The 26,185-nt window shown below is 38.8% G+C and overlaps 1 protein-coding gene and 1 long non-coding RNA gene across 2 annotated transcripts in view; one reads left to right on the top strand and one right to left on the bottom strand.

The window, feature by feature from the left end:
• The window catches only part of PDGFC (platelet derived growth factor C), a 101,761-nt gene that overhangs the window by 48,270 nt on the left and 27,306 nt on the right, over positions 1–26,185 (top strand). Inside the window, exons 2-3 of the mRNA XM_079990480.1 lie at positions 6,662–6,857; positions 25,748–25,928. Of these exons, the coding sequence (XP_079846606.1) occupies positions 6,662–6,857; positions 25,748–25,928 (377 nt within the window). The remainder of the gene's footprint in view (positions 1–6,661; positions 6,858–25,747; positions 25,929–26,185) is intronic.
• Positions 2,721–20,161, bottom strand: LOC307224038. The gene is made up of 3 exons (XR_013842386.1): positions 19,975–20,161; positions 6,016–6,232; positions 2,721–2,910 (listed from the first exon to the last, which is right to left on the bottom strand). It is a non-coding gene; the product is annotated as an uncharacterized lncRNA (long non-coding RNA).

Below are 26,185 nucleotides of genomic sequence, written 5' to 3'. Positions count from 1 at the left end.
AGCATGATCTAAATCAAGGGGTTGTCAAAGGTGAGCCTCTTTAGCAAGTGAAAACACACTTTTTAGTTAAGGATATTTTAAAAAAGTGTTTCCCTTCCATGTATTGTCCAGAGTTTGCTTCAGATTCAGAATAGGAAACAGAGACAATCTTATCATTGACTTAGGAAGTCACACATTTGAGAAAGGGAAGTCACAGCAGAAGATCTGTTCACACAGGGAGCAACCAGGATCGTCTTTCTACTATTTCATTAGAAGTGGATGGAATGACAGCCAATGTGCCTCAGCCAATGTGTGCATGCGTATCTACTTAGAATGAAATCTGATTCTGGTCTTCCATATTACTTTTTTGAATTAAGTTGGTGCATTGAGGAAAACATTTATAGCGCTGAGATTTGAAATTATGCCCACATCATATTTGGATTGGGTATATGGCATAACATGTCTGTATCTGTGGCTAGGGTGATGTTAAAATTCTTGTTCATTATGGACTGCATTGTTCCATATAGAATTCTTCTAGGGATAGATTTCTCAACATATTATACAAACAGTTTCTATTTTGGAAATAAGGGAGAAAATCTGTTGTTTGCTGGTGGATGTGAGATAAATACTCTACACATGTTGTATCTATGTTTGCCTTGGCAGCCCAACACATCAGATAAAGTTTAATTGTACAGCATTGCACGCTGATTGTAATGTGTGAAGATCTCTCATGTGGTCGTTGAATCTTTAACTGTGCCACAGTTTATCAACGCACACACAGAGCAGTGCAGTGTGGTGGTAAAATTGCAGGTCATGACATAGAAATGGTTTGCCACATCCACATGAACTGTTTCTTAGGAACAGTACACAAATACTTTTCTTTGAATTAAGATAAGGAACATTCTTGTAATTCCTGACCATGCCTTGTAAGAGTTATTGTACGATGTAAAAATCCAAATTGTCACTTTTACACCACAAAACATAAATAATAGCCTGTGTTTTGCCATTTTTAAAAAAATTCCAGTTCAGAAATGCTCTAAAATACTTTAAAATGCATATTCATTAATATATCCACTTTCATACTGTGAAGTATCTTTTCCATCTTTTATTCTCACAAATTCAACCTTAGCTTCATACCAAGGTTGATATACTTTCAGGAGTTGTCACCATAATCCTCATAGAATTATAATGAGGATTATAATGATTATATAGGATGACAATGGCTGTTTGTCTTTCCAAATATGAGGCCTGTTCTTTCTGAAATAAATGGTGCCTAAGGGGGAAGAGACCTACTTTGAGATTGACATGACTATACTTGCTAAGGTTTTCAGCTTTTGTTTACGATAGCAAGGCTTATCTAATTCTGTTACCTGACATGATTTCAGTTTTTTTTGCTTGGTTATGGAGCCAATGTGTAATAGTGCTTTAAAGAAATTCCAAAGTGGTTTCGGTGATATATGCTGTACCTACAAAAGTTCTGTTGTCACTTGTTCTGAAAAGAAAAGCTGCTATTTGAATGGAAAGTAGGTTTTCTTTCAGTCTAGTAACCAGTAGAAATGGCACCACTGCATTTCCCCCCTCCATCTCAGGATTTATATTGGCATAATATATCTGCCTTTCAAATATTTCATTCCTTTCTTACCAGTATAATTTTATGCATGCTCGTTTAAAGTAAGGCCCACTGTTTTCAGCGGGGCTTATTGTCAGAGAAGTATGCATAAGATTGCATCATTAATCTTCAGTGTATCTCAAACTGAGTAATATTATTTGTATAGCTAGCTCTGTATTGTCCACACTGACTGCTAGTGACTCTCTAGGGTTTCAGACCTGGAGCTGCTGGTGATTGGACTTGTGACCTTCTGCATGCAAATCAGATGTGCCACCACTGCTCTAAGGCCCTTCCCCAAGCATACTTGGTGCTCACAAGTGTGTTGTGTTTGTCTGCTTGTTTACCAGTATATACACGTACAGGACAAGTGTTGAAATGCCGAAACCAGATACCTTAATTACATTAAAATGGGTCACTAAGATATCTGCTAGAACTCTAAGGATCATTTTTACAGGGTTGTCATATTTTGAAGAGCAAAAAAGAGGGCACATTTGCCATTCTACTTTTAACAATGGATCACTATGATGACTCTCATTTTACATACCCATGAAAAAGAGGACGTGTCCTGGAAAAAGAGGACATATGGCAACCCTAATTTTTTGTGCTGCTTTCAGGTTGAGAAGTGTTTTCTACCTAAAGAATCGGTTTTCTCAGCATGCACACAGATGGCCTTAAGCTAAACAACTAAAATAATATTGCCTATGAAGCAAAAACAGAGTACAAGGAGGAGATTCTTAATTCAGGTACCTCATTTGCTTTGTACCTGTCAAATTTGTCAAACATTTCTTCAGAAGATATTTAAGCTAATATTTCCACATTAAATACTGGCTCCAATTGCAATAGAATAACAGATTATATGAGCATTCTGGAAAACTCTTGATGGATTTGTGTTTACCTGTGTCTCAGACTTGTTCCTAATGGAATTGATGATGACATGCTGAACAACACACTTAATACCAGCCTTGCGCTACAATCCTGAAGTAATTTATTTCCACAGGGGCCTTAGTGGTTTATTTTCTTTTTCATATATCCACACTACTTCAGTGAAACTGAGGTTGGATCACACATGCAAATATGATCTGTTATTTATTTATTTAATTTCTATTTATTTATTAAGAACTTATATGCCCCCTTCACCAAAAGACCACAAAGTTGGATTACAACATAATAAACAGCAGAGGGCAGAACACAAGAACTTAAAAAACAAAACAAAAAACATTTTAGTACAGCTCATAATAAAAGCAGCAGCATCAAAGTATCCATAAATTACTCAGTCACAGTTTCCTTCTTCCAGCAGTCTGCTGGAAGACATGAATCTTCACCTGGTGCCAAAACAAAACAAAACAATGATGTGGCTAGGTACACCACAGTAGGGAGAACATTCCATAGAACTAGAACCACCACTAAAAAGGGCACCTATACTTTTCATCCTACTCAAGGACCCTTAGTTGGGCTTCTCCACAGACCTTAAGGCATGGGGGAGGTTGGTACCAGAGCTCTAAGCATCAATGTAAGCATCTTCAATGGGCACAGAAAAATGGCAACCAGTGAAATGCTGTTAAAATGGAACTTGTATGTGTTTTGTCTATAACTCCCATAACCTCTGTGGCCCCCACATTTTGCCCTAGTTGTAATTATACCAGAGTATCTTAAAGGGAAACCTTGTGCTGGCTTACTCAACACAATGAATTGCTTCTCACTGAGCTTTCTTTCTAAAGGCTCCTTCACATGTGGATGTAAATTCATCACTATTTGATGGCATGCCTGTATGAACAGGACCTTGATACTACTTAGGTTAACCAAGGATATATATGCAATAGTGACAGGTGAACTGCCCCAGGATCAGTTGAGATTGACACGAGTAATTACAACTAAAAGCAGAGAATGCTTAGGAAGAAGTTCTCATTTTCATTGAGACTTGTAAATTGGTTTTATAGTTGATGAGCCCCTATATTATCTTTAACTGGTGATGGTTGTTCGTACAGGAGGGTGGTGTTCATATGTGCATGTCTCCCTCTTTCCTTCTTACTGGCACCTAGAATCCTGTAAGAAAACATTCCTGGCACCAGAAGGTCTAGGAAGTGTAGCTTTTCCAGGGTACATGGCGCACGCAGAGGAGTTTTTCCTCTTTCCGTGCACACATTATTACAGGAGCTTAGTATCTTTTCATTGCATTAGTTACCAAGTCTGTATTCTGAGCCAAGGAATTACAAAACTCAGCAGCATTCTTAATTTGCACCAGACAATTTTCATATGATGTGTTCCAATAAATATTGCAGGTAGTTTGTGCAGGGGTCAACAAATCCTATATGCCTTTTCTCAATTAATGTTTCATTTCTGGAAAAATTAATACTAAATTAGTACTTAATACAGAAACAAGTTTAGCTTTATTAGTTTTCCTGAGTTTCACTTTAAGGTTTTAATATAATAATAATAATAATAATAATAATAATAATAATAATAATTTATTATTTGTACCCTGCCCATCTGGCTGGGTTTCCCCAGCCACTCTGGGCAGCTTCCAACAAAGATGAAAGATACATTAAAATGTCACATATTAAAAACTTTCATGAACAGGGCTGCCTTCAGATGTCTTCTGAATGTCAGGTAGATGTTTATCGCTTTGACATCTGATGGGAGGGCGTTCCACAGGGTGGGCACCACTACCGAGAAAGCCCTCTGCCTGGTTCCCTGTAACTTGGCCTCTTGCAGTGAGGGAACCGCCAGAATGCCCTCGGAGCTGGACCTCAGTGTCCGGGCAGAACAATGGGGGAGGAGACACTCCTTCAGATATACTGGACTGAGGCCGTTTAAAGCTTTAAAGGTCAGCACCAACACTTTGAATTGTGCTCGGAAACGTACTGGGAGCCAATGTAGGTCTTTCAAGACCGGTGTTATATGGTCTCGGCGGCCGCTCCCAGTCACCAGTCTAGCTGCTGCATTCTGGATTAGTTGTAGTTTCCAGGTCACCTTCAAAGGTAGCCCCACATAGAGCGCATTGCGGTAGTCCAAGCGGGAGATAACCAGAGCATGTACCACTCTGGCGAGACAGTCTGCAGGCAGATAGGGTCTCAGCCTACGTACCAGATGGAGCTGGTAAACAGCTGCCCTGGATACAGATTTGACCTGTGCCTCCATGGACAGCTGTGAGTCCAAAATGACTCCCAGGCTGCGCACCTGGTCCTTCAGGGGCACAGTTATCCCATTCAGGACCAGGGAATCCTCCACACCTGCCCACCTCCTGTCCCCCAAAAACAGTACTTCTGTCTTGTCAGGATTCAGCCTCTATCTGTTAGCCGCCATCCATCCTCCAACCGCTTCCAGACACTCACACAGGACCTTCACCGCCTTCACTGGTTCTGATTTAAAAGAGAGGTAGAGCTGGGTATCATCCACATACTGATGAACACCCATACTTATACTTAAGTTGCATATAATCCTCTGTGTTCAATGCCATACAAGTTCTAATGGTCAGGCTACACTCCTCACAATTATTTCTGATAACCCCAGATGGTTTCAAAACACCCAGATGTGTATTACCTGTGATGACAAGCCTGACCTATTATTCTATCATCCTGGATCAAGTTGTGGCCCGGGGCTAATTCACAGCCATAAGTATGCCATCAAAGCTATTGTAAGACTGTGCAATCATTGAGCTGGCAAAAGATGAATTTGATGCTGCATTTTTCTGACCAAGAGGTAAAGTAGCTCCTTGGATTTCTGACCTAGGAATGACTGCCTTTTTGTTATAGATTATCTGTAACCAAGTAACATAAATATGCTGACATGTTATGTCAGCTGAGGCAGATATATGAATCAGTTGAGATTGTGCTTTTTATTTCTCTCAGTGTAATTTTATGCTTCATGTTAACTAAAAAAATAAAATAATGAAAGGTAAGTAAAACTTTGCATTCTGGTACTGTCAAGTGAGAGTACGATAACCCTTTTTGAGAGAGTGCTGTGGTTAGAGATTGGAGGTTGACAATCTTATAACTAAATGCCAGAGTTAAGAATTCTTAAATTGACTATTCCTGATACCAATAACCACTGAAACAAATAATTACTGTTCCTGACACCAAGTATCACTGGATCAGCTCAGATGTAACAATCCCATTCTGATATATCTTGTTGGCCAGGAAGAAGCTATGTCATCTGATCCTGATTTCATATCCTAAGGAACCCTAACATTATTGTGTCTTGCTGTGTAGGTCATACATAGGAAATTAAAATAGCTGCAGTATCATGGCCACAGACCAGGAATCCTCAGGTGCAAAGTCCAACAATTAAGGCAGCTGGAGATGGATCCATTCCCTAATCTGTCCCATGTAGAGCTGTGATAAGAAAGGATACCATTGAGACACCACTGAGACAACTTGCATGTTCTGTCTCAGCTGCAAGATCACTAACCGTGGTCCTGAAACCCTTACCTTGGTCTCTCTCCAAAGTGCTGATCCTGCTTTTCCTCACCACCCTGACTGCCTGGATCCTTAGGACTGTTGACCTCCTTGCTGCTTTGGCCATCACCCATCTGTAGTGGTGGGCATCTCCATGGAACAGAACAGCAGGTTGACATGGAAACAAATGTTGTCTCAAATAACCCAAATAACCTAAATTGCTTAGAATTTCTTTGTACTACTAAATTAACTGAGTAGAGACAGAAAACATAATTTATTTGATGATCAGCACTGTTATCTGAATATTATAGTTTCTTTACCATGTAAATATTAGTATTTGCATTTATGTTTTTGGTAATATATCCCCATCTTTTAACAAACAAAGGGAGAAGTTTTCTATTTCTGTCTGTTTTATACGTGGTAATGCCATCTTTAATTCTAAAAACAGTGGGACTTGTTCTGAGCATCCAGGAGAAATTTGGACTTAATTCTCAAGCAGCATCTTAAACCTATTTTGAAAGTGGGAAATTGATATGGTTTGGTGTCTACAAGTGAAAAGAAAAATTCAAAATCCCATTAAGTGCATCTAAAGTAGTTTTCTGGATCATCTTGTTCAGTGTATTCTTCATTTTACAAATCATTGATGCTTCTATTTCTGGTGTATTTCTTTTTGTTATAGGAGTACAAGAACCACAACATGAGAAGATTATTACAGTGTCTGCTAATGGAAGTATTCACAGCCCAAAGTTCCCATATACTTATCCCCGTAACACAGTACTGGTGTGGCGATTAGTAGCAGTTGAGGAGAATGTGTTGATACAGCTCACTTTTGATGAAAGGTTTGGGCTTGAGGACCCAGAAGATGACATATGCAAGTAAGTTACTATTGCTGAGTTCATATAAGCCTATTAGAAGTGGTGATGGATGGCGTACTACAAACTTTGCCCTCAACAATGGTCTGCCATTTCAAATTTTTAATTAGACCTCTGCACCCTGCATAGCATCTACAAACCTTTATGTATATAAACCCAGGGCCATTTTTTTTTAAAAAAACCCCAACACAATAATATCTGTTGGTATTTGTGGGTAACTTTCGATTCTACAGAGCATTGATATAACCTTCACAGTGGGGTTAAAATTGCTTACGTATACAATTATCCTTTCTTGCAGAACATGTGAAGTCAAAGAGTTAAATATGTTGTTAAGTACTTTGGGGAATAACCTGATTATTCAGCAGACCTACTGGTTTAATGAGATTACTCATCAGTGTTATTTCAGATAGCTGTGTACCATTAAAATTAAATTATTGCTGAGGAAATGATTAACACCTTTGAAAAAGTTCTGTAGTGCATCACATTACACAGTAGGTACATAAAACCTCTGAATAGTTAAAAATTTAGATAACTGGAAGAGTGACTGATATATAATTCAAATGACTGTGTGCTACAGACACAATGAATTCACATCATCCATATTTTCAGATTATCCCTGATGCGAGAAAATGGGTTCTCCTGTATTGTTTACACACCTGCTTATAAGTAAATCTATAAATTGCTAAATGCCCTTTGATGAAATATCCACAGCTTATATATGAAAGAGACTTGCAACTGGGTGCAATTCAAAAAGAATTATATACATATCAATTCCATTTTTCTCAAGGTTACTAAATCATGCACCACCTTTAATGGATTTGTGCATATTGTACCTGAATCATTTAAACAGAAAAGGATGCAGATAAATATGGGTTAGTGTTTTCTTTCTTTCACACACACTGTCTTAGGTTTAAATTAGTAAACCAGTGGTTAGGACTGAAATACGCTGTACAAATGCACTGCAATCTAAGACTCTGCATGCCTAATGTAACGGGGGGAAAGCTTAAAAATAATAGTAATCTGATTACACCTTTAATTCTCCACCCCGAAAGTCAGTCACTGCTCATATTTACAATGTGCATAAGTATAAAAACAGAGGGTATTGAGGCCCCTTGTGAGAGAAGGCATCTGTTTCATAAGGTAAGCACCTTATGAATAATTTGACAGTTTGCAGCTGGAGTTATGGGCTGCACTTATATAGATCTGGCATAATTCAAAATCCATTTAACATGGGACATTGGTAGTACATATCATGAATTCATCTCAAAGGACACCTGTGCACAAAATCTCCACCCTAATACTGCACAGAAAAATTGGGAGGACCATTTCACTTAATTTTGGGGGAGAGGGATATAATTCAACAGTTTCTTGTGAATGGGGCCCACTGTTTTTTCTTTCTTTCTTCCTTAGAAGTGTTCTTTCTTTTTTATTTAAGTGTATTCTTTTTCTGTTGTGCTTCTGCTGCAAGTGACAGTAATAGCAACTGGGTTAGCAGTCTAACTGCCATTTTGCATTCACTGCTATGCCGCAGACCTCGATTTTGTTCTGGAGGCATTGCTTGTGAGTTGATGGGACATAATGTGGTGGCCACACATACACAGATGGTGCAGAATATCAAGTGAAAATTCTGCAAAATGGTCTTCTTGCTCCACTTCATTTCTGCATCATTCATTAGTTAGCTAGGGTGGAAAAAGTGGTCATTAATGCTTCCTTTCCCAATCAAATTGCAAAAGTGTGTTCTCATAATAGGGTAGGCCAGAAAAGGAATAGAAAAACTGAAAAAATGACAAATATAGATGCCCTTGATAGATCAGAAGTGGTTTATTCATTTTATTTACATTTATAGTCCACATTTACTCTAATGAGTTCAAAGTGCTCTTTATCTTCACAACAATCCTAATTAAACTCTGAGCTGTTGACGAGCCCAAGATCACACAGTGAGCCTCTTGTTTGAGTGGACATTTCAACCTGGGGGTCCCCGTTGGCTGCCCAAGGCAACATTCCCATATGCTTCTTGGAATTTAGTGAAAATATATTCCTATCAACTGTGAGTGAAAGTTCTTGGTTAATATAAAAATTATATAGGTTCTTGATCACTTGTCACCATGAGTCAAGATGGGCTTGAAGCAGGTGCACAGCACTTCTTTCTTCCCACTGAGCCACAGAGCACATGAGAGTCAAGGAAATTATTTCAGACTTTGAGTCTAGGAAAATTCCCCTCTTTGATGCTACTTCAAAGAGTGTTTTGTGGTCCTTAGCCAATTTTTGTAAAGACATGTAATAAAACCAAAGTTGGAAGATTGGTCCAGTGAATGACATCAGTATCCACAATAATATCTTTGATGTCTGTACAGTATGGAAGATTCCATTTTATTAAGTTTTTTTCCCTTTTTAAAATTTAAAATGCTGATAAACCTCTCCCATAGATTACGTTGGTCACTTTATAGAAGCACAATATAAAATCAGTATATTGTAGTCACTGTAATCATCACATTCTTTTTGTAGGCTTGAATTTTCCCCTTCTAGTTCCAGGAGCATGCCTGAAACTCATTCATCGCAGTATTCACTGTCTTCAGTTTTCTTTTTCCGTAACTCTCCATGTGAGGAAAATGAGACTGAATGCAATTAAAAGTACAAAATATTTGGATAATTGACTAAGAAAAACATGATATATTTTGGAATTGATTATTGATTTGTGTGTTCCACTGAAAACAAGTGATACCTGGAAAAGATAACCTCAGCGAAAGAAATATGTTAGAATCATTGGGTAACCAAATCAATATATAGGAGAAGATGGCTGATAGAAAATGATGCAGGTGGACTGGCTTATAAAGGTTTTTCTACCAGTAAAAAGAGAGAGAGAGAGAGAGTTTAGCTTGTTTAACAATAGTACAAGCAGTGCTTTTTTCCACTATAAAAATAGGTGCCGGTATTCACCATGAAGTTGTTACAGTACGTACCACACTTTTTAACAACAAAAAAGAGGTGCCAGTACTGCATACCCTTGAGTACCCGCTGAAAAAAAATCACTGAGCACAAGGAATAAGTTCAATGTCAGGAGGTCAAGTGAATGGCTAGCAGCTAAGAGTAGTATTGGAGTAGACCAGTGGCTCAAATGCTCTGTGCCTTATGCTTATTTTGCTTGTGCAATGTTGCATTCAGCACTACTGCACTGGCCATTGCAATAACAGTGCATGTTGTCTGATGGTTTTGCCTGTTTGCCCAGCAGAGGATGCCATTGCAGCTACCAGAGCTATATAATAATGGGGTCTAAGATGTGTAGAGAATTGCAGCATAAAGGAAATTAGAAAGCACTAATGTAGAAAATTCAGATGATGGAAAAGAGCTGCAGGAAAAATATTTGCATTGAGCATTCTGAATAACCTGTCGTTGGGAAAGAGAGAGCCATTTATTCCTGTTTCTAGCAGTCATGAAATGGTCATTTTAGAAATTACATCACCTTATTACCAATTCATTTTAATAATTGGTTTATAAAATGATCACGAGTGCTTCTGGAGCTGCTTCTCATCCTTGAATAGTGACACAAATATTTCAGACAGAAACAATAGCAACTACGTTACTTTCCTTTGAAGTATGTACTTACACAGTGGAAAGTTATTTGCTTAGCTATGGAGTTCATTGAATGAGTACTATGGAGTTGTGAGTTATGATAAACATAATAAATAGACTAAACATTGGGATATCTGAGGGCTCACTGTAGCAAAGGATTATAAAAAACATATGAGCTAAGCCTTTCATGCTGAATACATCAGTGTATATCTGAGAATCTTAACAAGATCTTAAATTGGAAAGCCAGAGTTCTCTCTTCTTGTTGATTGAGCAAAGTTAGTAACCCCTATCTATTATTTCCCACCTATTTTCCAGGGTGTGACATCTTTTACATGCTTGTGAGACACAGCTTTCTGGAGTCCCTCTTAAGTTATCTCTCTTACGGTTGCACCACAAGCAGGAATAAGGAAGGTAGCTGGAGTCTACTTGGTGTTTTGCTAAGTATAAGCCATCTCAACCTCTGAGCGGTGCGAGACACCAGGGGTTCCAGGCACTTACATAGGGTATGTGTTTCATTTGGAATCAGATGCAGTGGAGACTGTGGTATCTTTATGATATATAGTTTATTTACACATATTTACAACCTGAGCCTACAGTGGAGGGATTCACAGCATTAACACCACAAGTGGGTCTTGCTTCTCCCATAGCCACAGCCTTCAAACAGGAATCAGGCATGGTTCTGTCTCCCAGCTGCACAGCCTGCTGCCTGCCAGCTGACCTTCTAGCTCACACAACTCAGCTCTGGCTTTGGCTTTCTAAGTACCAGGTGGTTGAGGGAGGTGGGCCCACTGTGGCACAGACCCACTTAACAACCCATACTTAGGCCATTACCTTACCAGGAAGCTAGTCTGGCTATTGCAGGAATCAAATCTGTGGGAATTCAGGAATTAGAAGAGGCCAAGGCATATAGCCTGCTCCCCCCCCAAAAAAAAACCCCTCTTAACAATTTGTTAGGAGGCATTCGTCGTTACTGAACAATGAAGTCATATTTGCACCTCCTCTCTGTTATTTAAAAGAAGAAAAATGGCTGTAAAGGAAAAGCCTACGTCATCAAGCTTTTTGAAAGTCTTCAGTAAAGGTAAAGGTAAAGGTAAAGGACCCCTGACAGTTAAGGTCAGTCGCAAATGACTCTGGGGTTGCAGCGCTCATCTCGCTTAATTGGCCAAGGGAGCCAATGTTTGTCCGCAGACAGTTTTTCCAGGTCATGTGGCCAGCATGACTAAGCTGCTTCTGGCGAAACCAAAGCAGTGCACGGAAATGCCGTTTACCTTCCCGCTGGAGCAGTACCCATTTATCTACTTGCACTTGATGTGCTTTTGAACTGCTAGGTTGGCAGGCGCAGGGACCGAGCAACAGGAGCTTACCCTGTCGCGGGGATTCGAGCTGCTGACCTTCTGATCGGCAATCCCTAGGCACAGTGGTTTAGGCCACAGCGCCACCCATGTCCCTTAAGTATGCAATATCAACTTGATAATCTCTCTATATATGCTTGTTTATATTCTCAAATAATTTTAATAGGTTAGTAAGATAGGACTTACCCTTGCAGGAGGCATCCTAGCTGTGCTGCAGCAAGACCGGTTATTCTACGTGCTTCAGAATTCTATTATTTTCCCTGAACAGATGTTAAGCCAACCAACTTGGGATTTCCTGGCTCACCCTTAGATCAGTTTTTTTAATTAAAAAAATGGTGTTGCATTAGCTACTTTCCAGTCCTGAGATATGGAGACTGATTTTAGGGACAGTTTTTTTTTTGGGGGGGGGTGTATCTCCAGACTGTCAATATTCATGCACATACATACGAAAACTTTAGATTTAAACAATTAAAGTGGATGCAAGCACTGTTACCATAGCACAACAAACCCATTTAAAAAAAGGAGGAGAAGACTTTGGGCAGTTTAGAAAGTGAAAGTGAAATGCATTGAAACAGATGAATAACCAGAAAACATGTAAACGCACCACAAGCAAATCAGGATGAATTCTCATTGTCATACTACTGCCCTGTAAAAAAATATATCAAAAAAAATAATAATCAGGAGAAATGTTCTGTAAAAACCATAGTGAGTTGAACCCCTATGTTAGCTTTGTGCAAGAAAATCAGGGTGAAAGCAGAATAAACAGTTCATGTGGAGCAGCCCTTAGAAGTACAGAAAGTTCAAATTTGACAACTATCTTTAAGAACTCTTGGGTGCTATCTGGACCCAGTGATTTTTTTTATATATAATTTGTCTCTCGTCATCATTATTTGCCTCAGTTCCTCAAATCACTACTTGAGAAAGTTAAGTTAGGCTTCTGCAATCTCTGATTTCTCCCTTAGCACACTTTTTTGTTTCCTGTATTTTGAAGGACTAGATCCATGATTGGCTTTTCTAGGGAGGAATATTCAGCACAACACTATTATAATCATTCCATCGGTGCAAGCACTTTTGATTACACTATTGATGTATTGATGTATTGATGTATCATCCAAAACTGGTTTGAAGTACATATCGTAATACTGGTTCCATGATTTTTGACCTGGCAATATATTGCATATCATAATGTGTGTGTGTGTACATGTTTAGTTGAATCCCAAGTGCTTCTCTTTTTCTAAAGCCAATCCTCTGGATTGGGAAATTCAGGTTTCTTGATCGAAATTGTACATCCCTACCAGACATACAACTCTCCATTGCTGTGAATAAACAATCCCAGTAAAACTATCAAACCCATATGCTGTGGTAGCCTTTTCAACTCCGTGTACATCTCATCTGTGGCAACTGCTGTATGTCCCAGGTGTGTAGGTGAAGAGCTAATTACACATCTGATAAAATGTATAAAAGTCATAACAGGAGATGCTCGTAGCCAAGAGTGATGAAGGCGAATATTCTTTGCCTGAAGTGTTAACATACTGCTAACTTTCAGTTACTGAAAAGGATTCCAGAGAGTGAGTGCCTTTATCCATGGATAAAAGAAAATAAAGCAATGATATTTAGAGTGCAGGATGTAGACATATATTAAGGATTAAAGAATGTGTCCTGATTACAATAGTAGTTTAGTAATAGAATAAGATGCTCAAGGAGATTATGGAATTCACTTCTTTGAAGATTCCCAAAAAGTTAGGAAGGTATTTCTCAATGTATCCTGTCATGGGTCTCTGTTTGATTGTCTCCTAGACCCATCCAGCTCTAATTCTTTAATTTTGATTTTTATCTGGATTTTTAAAATGGAAAAAGGGCTGTTTCATGTATTATATTCTCCATATGAAGTCTGCCAAAAACTGCTTTCATGTGGCAGTGCTCCATGTAGGGTTATAACATTTATTAGCCCCTTACAGCATATGCTGTCTTGATTGATGTTTTATACCAGCAGCTACCAAGACATTTTATTAGATTTAGGGACCAACTATCCTGGGATTTGGAGAATGCCATGTGTCTGCTTCGAAGTGGTGGTTCTCCCCCACCCCCTTGTATGATTCTCCTAGTCATATGCAGATAAAAGTAAGATTAGATTTGTATAGTATCTGCAGCAAAGGGTTAGTTTGAAAGCACAACCTAGGAATCAAAGGACAATGTTTTTGGTAGCTTCATATGTATAATACCTGATTAGAATGGATTACGTGAGTGCCAGTCCAATATTTAGATTGAGTTAATTCATCTAATATTTTGTTATATTTAATGAACTCTTCATAGAATGTCCATTTTAATGTGTGGGAATATTTAAACAAAAACTACTGCTTGATTGTAATGAAGCCTCAAAGTGTAGTAAGAGTATTACATATGCCTTTGAGAAATGATTTTCAAAGGATCTCATGTTGGGATTGTCATGAATGAAGTGGCCCTACAATGCCTAGGAAAAGATGAGGGGGTTTATAACCAACTTTCCATATACTGCTTTTTTTTAAAAAAAAGATATAGTTTCAGACAGCCTCCCTCCATGTTGTTAGTGTTTAATCGTATTCTGCTAACCTAGCAGTTCAAAAGCATACCAGTGCAAACAGATAAATAGGTACCACTGTGGCGGGAAGGTAACGGCATTTCCATGTGCTCTGGCTTCCGTCACGGTGTTCCGTTGTGCCAGAAATGGTTTAGTCATGTTGGCTACATGACTTGGAAAGTTGTCTGTGGGCAAAGGCCGGCTCCCTCAGCCTTAAGCGACATGAACGCCGCACCCGATCGTCACCTTTGACTGGATTTAACCATCCAGGGGTCCTTTATCTTTTACCTTTACCTAATCAGTGTTCAAATTTCAAAAGAGTCCCTTTGATGTTTTTAGAATCTTCTGGATGAAGATGTTTAGTTTCGGGGTTAGATTTATTTGGTAGGTCCTATGAATCAAGTTGTACACAGAGGTTTCATACTTTGCAAGCTGTGTACCAGGTTTGAAGTGGTAACATACGTATAAAAAGTGGAAGATCATGCAGTTTCCCAAACCTGGATCTCCAGCTGTTTTCCCATCATCCCTGACCATTGCTTCTGCTAGCTAGGGAAGATAGGGGTTATAGTCCAAAAACAGCTGGAGACTCAAGTTTGGAAACCATGAGCAGGGCTTTTTTGCATCTGGAACTCCCTGGAACTCAGTTCCATCACCTCTCAGGTGGCCGTGAGTTCGGCACTCCCTGATAGATTGGAGATTGGGATTCTTGGGATTCTTGATGGTGAGCCTTAATGGGGTTCTGAGCAGGAGACAGAAAATATTTCCTAAGTATCCAGGCCCCTACCTTTGTCATTAGTTAATTTTTAGTCCAGTCAATTTTGTGCTGATTTGTAATGCAGTCTTCATAACGTAATCAACTTTCCAATCCATAAACAAACAAGCAAAATTAAAAATGTCTATAAACAGAATTGAAACTTAAAGAAAAGATCACTTACATTTTCAGAAAGGTTAATTTTAGAGAAACATTTTAGTGACCCGCTTACGTCACTGTCAATATTTAGAAGCTTGCTGCTCACAGCTTTGCCTTATTTATTTGAACAACTGTTCTCACAGCCAATGTAAGGTTAGCATCTAGGTCAGCAAGGGTTATACTGTGATAGGCTGCAGTTCTGTACTTATTTACCTGAGAGCAAGTCCCTCTGAACTTAATAGGGTCCCCCCCCCTTATTTCTTATTTTTAAAAATTGTATCCTGCTCTTCACCGTGTAGGTTTGGAAGCAGTGTATTTCTGAGTAGACATGAATAGGATTGTACTGTTAGTGTTTTATTTTTTTTACAGTATCTGCAGGATCTGTATCTGCAGATCTGGTTTGGATAATGTTTTATATTTCTTAAAACACATCACTCGGGAGTTCTCTGTTGAACAGCCCATTCAAATGAAGTAAACTAGTTTTCAGTATCAAAATATTTTGCTAAATGAACCTAATCCAAACTGTATTGCTTCTAAAATTGTTTCATGTTACTTTTGCTGACTTTGTTTTTAATAGGGTTATTTTCCCTTTGAAATGACTGGTGCACTCTCAGATCTTGTTTCTGTCAAGAGGATTCTGGGGAAAATTAATGTTGATAGAGCATTTTCCTTCTTGGTTACTAAAAGTAGCATGAGTGCAGCAAAGGGACAAAAACCCACACTCTATTCTGGGTTATGTATTTTAGTTGTACACCGCAAACCCGAACACGTAGGTCTGTAACCAAGAATTCAGGTGAATTCATAAATGGTGAAGAAAAGAGTTAAAAGCAAGCAGTTTCATAGAAAGAGCCATAATAAAAGCACACTATGTATGGGCTCTAGGGACGCGGGTGGCGCTGTGGGTAAAACCTCAGCGCCTAGGACTTGTCGATCGTATGGTCAGCGGTTCGAATCCCCGCGGCGGGGTGAGCTCCCGTCGTTCGGTCCCAGCTCTTGCCCGCCTAGCAGTTTGAAAGCACTCTTAAGTGCAAGTAGATAAATAGGTACTGCTTTATAGCGGGAAGGTAAACGGCGTTTCCGTGTGCTGCGCTGGTGCTGGCTCACCACAGCAGCTTCGTCACGCTGGCCACGTGACCTGGAAGTGTCTCCGGACAGCGCTGGCCCCCGGCCTCTTAAGTGAGATGGGCGCACAACCCTAGAGTCGGACACAACTGGCCCGTACGGGCAGGGGTACCTTTACCTTTACCTATGTATGGGCTCTAGGCACAATTTATGCACATATTGGGCACTATATTTTCATTATAGCATAAATATCCTACCACTAGCAGATTTACCTCTAGAAGTAAGTTTGTTCTGCTGTTTAATTAGCATAAACAGCAGGCACCTAGTCCTAGAGATAGTTGTTTCCTGTCCCATTCCCAGGTCCCCCCCTTACTTTTCATCTCTTACAAACACTTCTCTTTTTTCCAATATTCAGCACTGCTTATCTAGTTGCATAGAACTATCATTGCTGTCTTCTTAATATAGTGACTATACTGGGGCAGGACTAAAATAATTTGGATGCTAGTAATGATGATCTTTCATAATGAAACATGGAGATATCCTTAACTAAAAGTTAATATGGAGTTGTTTGCTTTTCAGGGCCCCTGTTTGCACTGGAAATTTCCCCCATATGAATGTCTTTTAAAGGTTTATTTAATATGTGTCTGCATGGCATAAAGCCAGGAACTAGTTTAGTCATAAAAAAAGTTCCAGTCTGGAATGTTAAATTTTGCACCAAATATTACGACATATTCAACATCAGATTTCAATAACAGCCTTCCCCCCAACCTGGTGCTTTCTGGATGTTTTGGGCCCAACTCCCATCAGCCCCAAGTAGCATGGCCAACAGCAGGGATAAATTATAATCCAAAACATTTGGAAGGCATGAGATTGAAGAAGACTAGGCACAATTCTCACTTTGGACATGAAAGTTCTTGGCCTCTGTCAGAAAGATGATGGATTTGACTGTCAGTGTGATTCAGCAGAGCCCTTTTATGCTCTTAACCCCCATTGCACGATTAATTAAATATTGATTTAATATATGGAATGTTTAGGCCAGCTTATTTTGTGGTCATTTTTGGTACTTGTGGGTGCAAGAGTACACCATAGGGAGCTAAGAAGATGCAGTGGCATATTAGATTTCTGTGTTATTTTTCCTCTTAAACTCAGGTTAAGTAATCTAAGAAAATAACAGTAGCTAGATTTATTTGATTTTAAAATATTTTCTAAGGCTGCTATGCTACACCGTGCCATGGGGGCAGAATATTGTGTAAATAGAAAATCTGTTCAATATGGAGTAAGGGTTTGGTGCTGTCGAATCATTTTTATTTTATTTCACAGAGGAGTCTGTATGAATTTATGCACATAATAAAATAATATTTAGAATGTCTAAACTCAAAACATGTCCTTCAGGTTGTCTCTGCATCTGTAAAAGCAAGATGGTGGTGGTGGTGGTTGGATGTTGCTGTTTATGTACCTGGTGCTTTGCAAGGTACATGTTGTTTTACATGGTGCAGTGTTCTTGCTCTGAGGGGAATACAGTCTAAAAGCATATACGTACAAGGAAACTACAGTAAACAGAAGAAAAATATGTGACTTTTTAAACTGACTTTGGCTTAGTTACAATGGAGTTGGGTATATGTGGTTGTTCAAAAGAGTTTCTGGGGTTCAGGGATTTGAAGGAAGTAAGATTTGTGGTTTCTGGGTGGCAGTTCCTTTCCATTAAAGACAGCCATAGAGAGGCAGGATACCTCTAGATGGCTGCTCCCTGAGAGCCAGTGTGGTGTAGTGGTTAAGACTCATAATCTGGGGAACCGGGTTTGCATCTCTGCTCCTCCACATGCAGCTGCTGAGTGACCTTGGGCCGGTCACACTTCTCTGAAGTCTCTCAGCCCCACTCACCTCACAGAGTGTTTGTTGTGGGGGAGGAAGGGAAAGGAGAATGTTAGCCGCTTTGAGACTCCTTCGGGTAGTGATAAAGCGGGATATCACATCCAAACTCTTCTTCTCTTCTGAATGGGTGTCTGGGCAGTTTTGGAGCTGATGAGGGCAAAGAAGCTGAACTTTAATCCAGATGAGAGACAGAGGTGTTGTACACTAGAAACCCAGAATAAGGGTGACATTATTGCCCCAAGCTTTCATGGATAGTACCTTTTTGCCTTTGGTGTAATAGAGTGAAGGAATTTGTCATTTGGAGCCAATTCCATCCTCACTATCTGGTACAGTGGTACCTCGGGTTACAGACGCTTCAGGTTACAGACGCTTCAGGTTACAGACACCGCTACCCCAGAAATAGTACCTCGGGTTAAGAACTTTGCTTCAGGATGAGAACAGAAATTGTGCAGCGGTGGCAGCGGGAGGCCCCATTAGCTAAAGTGGTGCTTCAGGTTAAGAACAGTTTCAGGTTAAGAACGAACCTCCAGAACAAATTAAGTACGTAACCAGAGGTACCACTGTATTGTATTTATGAATTTCCCTCAACTTTAAATAGGTGGGGATGAAGAAACTGTGGCCCTCCATATATTGTTGGACTGCTGCTCTCATAATTCCTAACCAGGCAGTGTTGACTGAGGATGATGGGAGTTTGAATCCAATACCTTGAGGGCCACAGATTCCCTACCCTTCGCCTTCGTATAAATCATCCATGTTTGTTCATTTTACTTAATCCTGATCCTCTCAAGCATTCAGTTTCCCACTTTCATTCCTTGTTTGTACTGGTGTTGGTCTCTCTCATGGCTTGTTAAGATTTAATCTTCCTTTTAATGCAGTAATGCAGGACACAACTAAAAGCTTCCCAAACCCTAAATCACATTTACCTTATACCTGCCTACTTCCTTGTTCCTGTTTATTGCAGTGCACTTTGATTCCTGGGTCTGCCAAGGATGCTCATCCAAAAGGAATTATTTGCCTCAGGTGACTGGCTAACTGGAAGGCTGCTTTAAAAACGGGGGGGGGGGATATTATGATGGTGTCATTGGTATTGAGGGCAATTCTCTACTTGGCAACTAGACAGAAATAACAAATAATACACTAACACTGCACAGATCTATTTATTTTTTTTAAAAAAGCTGAAATGTCAAACAGTTGCTTAAGGCTACAATTTTAAGTATATTTACTGGGAAGTAAATTGCTTTGAAATCAGTAGGACTTAATTCTGAGAAAACATGTGGATACAGAGGAGAGGGGGAGTGCAATAATTTAACAGTTGTTAGACCGTGAAAGACTCATTGGTAAGTTAGCAGATTGAAATGGTGCAAACCAAGCTCTTTTAATATGAATAGAGAATGTGCTGAAACATTTCAATTTGAGATGACAAAATGAAGTGGAATTTTGAGTTCATATTTGGTGTTACATAATGTATTTACATACTTATGATTGGTTGATAATGAATCACATTCTGAAGGGCAGATTATTTGCATGAATGACTAACATAATAGTTTCTGCTAAATTAGTTTGGGTTTCATTTTAATTTCATTTATACAAAGACAGAGGAAACAAATTACGTGAACTGAGTAAATTAGATATTAAGGCAAATTACCCAGACTTGAACTATGTGAAAGTGAATTTAATTAAGGTAAATTTTATTAGTATGAATCTGATATGAAGTCCTCAGAGATTGTAGATAATGAAGCAGGGTGTTTTTAAAAGATCTGAATATTTGATTTTTAATAGTAAATTGGGATATCTTACCTTTAAAACATCACTGGTGTATAGTAGAGTTAGGAAGCTAACTGATTCTAACTGCCATAATTGATGTCACTAGCAAGAAGACCCACCTGACATGTATCATTTAATTTAATAGTGGGGAACCCGTGGCCCTCCATCTATGGTTGAACTCAACTCCCACCAACTGTAACTAGCTTAGTCAAGGGTGATGGGTTTGTTGTTAAGCTTGTTCCTCACTAACCATAAGTTGTAGCTAATGTTTGTGCTTGGTTACAGCTTATGGTTAAGGAAGTGAATGCTTAACTGCAATCCTGGATCAAACAATGTGCTAAGCTAAACCTTGGTTTGGTTGCTACATTGCACTGAACTAAAAGTACTGGGGAGGAACAAAGCAACTGTGGTGCCTTCTATGCATCCTTTTGGCAACTATTGTAGCCAAGCTGGTGCCAGAGGTAATGCTCCTTTTGGACCACATCAGCGAGGCCTTGTCATCTGGGCAGCCCAGGACCTCCATACACTCTGCCCAGTCTTGCATTTCAGGGAAGTTACTTTGGTGCTGCTAATGCAGGAGTTTGACTTCATCCCCAGAGGTGCACTCCATTATTTCTTGATACAGAGAGATGCCAACAACAACTGCTAAATGATTGGCAGTTTTATTTCATTTCACTTTTAATTTTCATGCTGCCTTTCTGTATTACTATATACAAGGCAGTTCTGATAGTACAGTCCTACACAAAGTATAGGTTGGACCATAATGTCTTTTTAGCTAAATATGTCTACTCAGAAGTAAATTCCATTGAAGTCCTAGTGAAGTGTGCCAGGAACAGCAACCTAGATGAAGCAGTTATATGGCCTTTTATTACACCAACTCTGTACTTTGAGGCAGAGTTTTCAAATTATTAAACTGGGATGAACCTAAATATAGTTTCTGTTCTATCTGAACATAGCTTTGGATGTAAACAATTCTATTATATGTGAGTTCCTGTGTTTTATATCCATTAGCTTCTTTTTAAGTTCATAGAAGGTTAATGTTACACAATGCGTATTGAACTGCAAGCCAAGGTAAGCAGTCTGTCCCAACAGATTTAACAAATGAAAACCATGTTTTAAAAAATGAAATAAATAAAATTCAAGGTTGGAGGAAAGTTTATATCTTAGGAAAGTACTTTTAATGGTTCATCATTTGATTTAAGTTTTATGAGACAGAGGAAGGTTCTTGAGAGACATTGAGGCATTTTTGATAATTTCCATGCTATGGAGAAATAGTTTCTTCTCAGGTGATCAGTCAAGCAAACCTATTCCTTGGCAGCAGCAACAAATACAATATAAGAAGCTCTCCTTATATTGTCTCTCTTAGCAGAAGGGGAAATAAAGTGATGAACTTGAAATTATTCTATGGCATATTAGCAACCTCATACCTAACATTGTTTGGGAATTCTAAGAAACCAAAAAAATCAGTGCAGCTTTGAAAGGTTCGGTCCACCATCTTGATTCAAAATGATATCAAATTAAATCCAAACATAGACAAAACCTGCTCTTTGAACTCAGGAAAATTCATTCAAAATTTGGCTACAATGTGTTGTGTCTAAATGCATAGTGAACGTACAAAGAAACAACTTTCCGAAATATGTACTAGACAATAATATATATTGATTGATGCACTCAACCCTGCATTCACTATACATTTTCATTATATAAAATAAGCTACAGGATAATGCAATAAAGAATTTACCACTTACTGCTGATTGACAAGTCTCTGTCTCTTGATTACTATGCATTTTTTGACTACGTCTGTTGTTCTGACCAGTCATATCTAGCTTCTATGCTGTGCTTTAACCAGCATCACAGGGTTTCTGTAAACACCTGAGCACCTTTGCAATTTCACCTGATTCATGATCTTTCACAGCAGCTTAGATTTCAGTCAGCATGTGCAGTACAAGGAGAGTTGTGATGGACATCTGATTCAGTTGGCAGCTGTCAAAATACATTTAGCGAATGGGCAAAGTGCCACTTAATACTGTAAATGCATTTTCTTGTGAAATAGACAGTTCATGTTTTACATCATATCATTCAGTGTGTGCAGCACACTAACCACATTGAAGGGCAAAAATCTTGAAAACCTTACTGTGAGATTTTTGCCCTTCAGTTGTTACTAAGGACATACATATGGACCAGAGTTTTAGTAAGGTTGTGCAATGTGGGTTTTCTAGGAATTATTCCTTGTCTGCTCCTCCAGTTGAGTCTTGAGGACCAATCAGGCTTGAATGGGTGGAGCTGATGGAAGGGTGCGATGGATACTTGTAGTATCCTATTTTTTGGAGGTGCCAGCTACCACAAGTAAAAGTTTTTTTTTTACTTTTAATTTTATTTTCATTCTCACTGTTAGTTACAGAGAGCACAAAGGTCACTTTAATTTATGTACCACAGAGTTTAAAATAGAAATATTCAGCTGTATGGCTTGGTCATCTGTAGGAATGAGTTAGAGACCTGATTTGGTTTGCATTTAAATACAAATCTACTTGATTCACACTTTCCAAAACAATGAGAATCAAAACACAGCCATTCTTCAAACTTTGTACTTCTCTGAATTTTGCAGTGTAGTTCTCCTGCCAAGTAACATGTACTATAAGGTATACGTTAGGGTAAAGTATGCATTAAAGTGCATATAATTGGCAAAAATAGCATGCACTTATTAGAAAACAGTTGCATTTAAAATATTAAAATGTGTAAATTAGGGGGAAATGCACTAAAATACTGATGAACTACTTTCATGAGGAATACACACACACACAAACTCATGATGAAATATTGAGAACTGAACTTAAGTTTGGGAAAATGAGAAACTGAAGGAACCCAAAATTTACAAATTTACCAGGCCATTAAAAACATGATCCCTCCCCCTGCAAAATTCTGCAGTTCATGGTAGTGTACCCCCAGGATGAAAAACTATCAAGAGTTCAAAAGCAGCTGCTTAGCATGCTTTTGTTTCATTGTTCTTAACTGATGGACACTCTGGGAGGCACTTTTGACAGGGTAGACCCAATATCTTTTTTAGAGCTTTATTAAGGCAAAACCAGAAGCATAAATGTGCTTAATGACAAAAAACACTGTGTTTATAATTTAAAAAAACAGACTTGTTTGTAAAATATGAAAGAAAAATAAATCCTTTGTAAGTTCCCAAGAATAAGTCTGAGAAGTAGTCATTATAAGCCACTTAGTTATACATGTACTGTATCATGTTGCTGTGAGAAACTCACATTTGATTAGACAATAAAGCAGGTTTAGTAAATCCTTTAAATGCTGATTTGGACTGTGCAATACAATACCAGTGGGTATATTACAGGGATTACAAAGTCTCTGAAATGATCACCTGGGGACATGTGGGGTTCTCTTGTCAGTGATAGTTCATTTCATTTCGTGTGTCAGGTGTTCTGTCATATCACTTTTCCATTTCCCTGGACTTTTATTGATTCAATGTGTGTTTGATCTCTACATGCTACTTTGAAAAGCAGATTTGCAATGAATAAAGAACAATAATTTACATGGATAACCAAAAACTGTTTTTGCCAGTAGTGTTGTAAGTCAGGCAAAGACTAGCTCGTGAGCCAGTTTTGCATATTTAACAGTTCTCAACTTTCATTTTGCTTGACAGTATACTTTGCTATCTTTTCTTATTTGAGTTATTCATGTTTTATGTCCTGTAATCTGTATTGTTGAAATTAATAGTGTTAATAGTATAATGAGAGGCACATTTGTCAGGCATAACATTAATCTATATTTACAATATTTTAGTTAATCACTATTTTCAAATCAATACATTCATTTTCTTGCAATTTTCAAAAGAAAACTTTTGCCAGACATCTGTAATCTTTGAAGAAATATTACATTAACTTGCTAGGATTCAGAGTTCTCCTTTGTTCACGTAAAGGGTAGGGGTGATTTCCACCAGCTGTACCCCCTCTTCATAGCTATAATGATTCCCAAGGACGTTCCAATATTCAGGAGTAGATTTTTGGCATATGTAGAAGGCACAAATGTGAACCCTATTCCATTTGTGGAATAAACATGAGGACCAAAGCTACTGTGTCCTATGTATATAGGGAACAAAGGTGTGTTTTCAAGTCATTGTACCCCACCTTCTGTAGCCCTCAGAACTACCACTATTTTGAAAACACTGGTGTCGTTTATTAAATCAAAAATAATACTATTTAAAAAATGGAGTTTAAAAGATTTACTAAGTATTTCTGCTTCCTAGAACTCTGGGACACAGCTCTTTTGCCTTCTCCACATTGCATCCTTTGCAAAATGCAAAGGGTGAGAAGGGCAAGTGTCTTGAAATTGCAGGGTGTGAGGCACAACTAATAACTGCTGATTGCTATTGCGCTTCATTCCACGTTAATTGCAACGGAACTAGGAACACAGGAAACTGCTTTATACCAAGTCAGACTATTGTCTATGTAGTCAACTACTCTAATTCAGGTGGAGGTATTTCCAGTCCTACTACCTGAGATCCTTTTCCAGATGGAGTTGTGTAAATTGAGCCTTGGACTTTGAGTATGCAAAGCATCTACTCGACCATCCCCACATGCTGTGGCAGAATTCCTTTGTCTTATCTAATATTATTCCCAGCCCCATCCGAGTGGACAGGAGAACTGTTCTGCAAGTCTTTTCCTTCTCTTTGGAAGACAGAAAACACAAAAATGGAATCCTCAGTTTAGTTGCATTTGATTTATTCAGAGTTGTTTAAAAACAAAATTACAGCTTTGCTTACTAAGTTTTTAAAAATAACCCAAGGCAGTTTACAAAATACAAATATTAAAACAACCAAGAACAAATCAATTAAAAGAATCTAAGCTACAATCAGCAGAGGAAAAGATAAACTACAAACATAAGCAAAAACAAAACAAAAAAGCCAGAATAAATAACAGGGTAAATATCCATAATGCTAGCCATAACAAAAACAAGGCTAAACTAAAGACAGAAGCAAATTCAGTTTAACAGAGTCACCCAAAAGTGTCAGCATTTCATCTGGTACTAAAACTATGTAGCAGTTGAGCACAAATCCTGTGGACAGCATTGCACATCTGGAGGATGCACACGTAGCAAGATTTCTAGTGTTGAAAGCAGGGCATGAGGTGACGCAACGAGGTGCCCCAAGCCATCTAAGGCCCTTTAATGGAAACCTGAAACAAGCAGGTAGCTAATGTAGAACAACAACAACAACAAATGGACTGATGTGCTCTAACCCAACCAAGCAGCTCTAGCCAACGACTTGGCAGCAGAAATGTGTACAAGTTCCAAGTTTATGGGCACTTTTCAGTAGTGGACCCCACAGTAGCTAGGACCACACAGTAATAAAGCATGGAGGTGATTAAAGCCTGTATGGTGATTAAAGCCAGTGTGGTGTAGTGGTTAAGAGCAGTAGACTCGTAATCTGGGGAACCAGGTTTGCGTCTCCGCTCCTCCACATGCAGCTGCTGGGTGACCTTGGGCCAGTCACACTTCTTTGAAGTCTCTCAGCCCCACTCACCTCACAGAGTGTTTGTTGTGGGGGAGGAAGGGAAAGGAGAATGTTAGCCACTTTGAGACTCCTTCGGGTAGTGATAAAGCGGGATATCAAATCCAAACTCTTCTTTTCTTCTGTATGACTCTGGTGAGATAAGATCCAACTTTCCCAGGAAAATGGAGTAGTGTGTTTTATTGTTAGCTTATGTATTTCTTCTTATGTAATTCTGTTGTATAAAGATTCTATAGAAAGTAAATCACTGAGTAAACAGTGTATATTTTTTCATTGTAGATATGACTTTGTAGAAGTTCAAGAGCCCAGTGATGGCACTATTTTAGGACGGTGGTGCGGCTCCACTACTGTTCCAGGAAAACAGATTTCCAAAGGAAACCAGATCAGAATACGATTCGTTTCTGATGAATATTTTCCTTCTGAACCCGGATTCTGTATCCATTATACTCTCCTCGTACCAGTAAGTATTTCCCGCCCCCCTCTTGTATTTCTAGCTCTTAGACTTCCAAGATGTAATGATAAAGAAAAATAATAATAAGTGTAACAATACAACGTTATATGCTGTATAATGTTTCTTGTAATCCGCTTAGAAGTGCTTCTGCCTCAGGAATGGGGCAGAAGCTGGAGTAACTTTACAAGGAGGGACTTGAATGAAAGAACAACAACATTTGAGAACTGCTATAAAGATAAAATTGTTAAGAACAGAGCAATCAAAAA

Source organism: Podarcis cretensis (genome assembly GCF_951804945.1).
Source record: "Podarcis cretensis genome assembly, chromosome: 9".
Lineage (NCBI taxonomy): Eukaryota > Metazoa > Chordata > Lepidosauria > Squamata > Lacertidae > Podarcis > Podarcis cretensis.
This window is presented reverse-complemented; position numbering and strand designations above follow the sequence as displayed.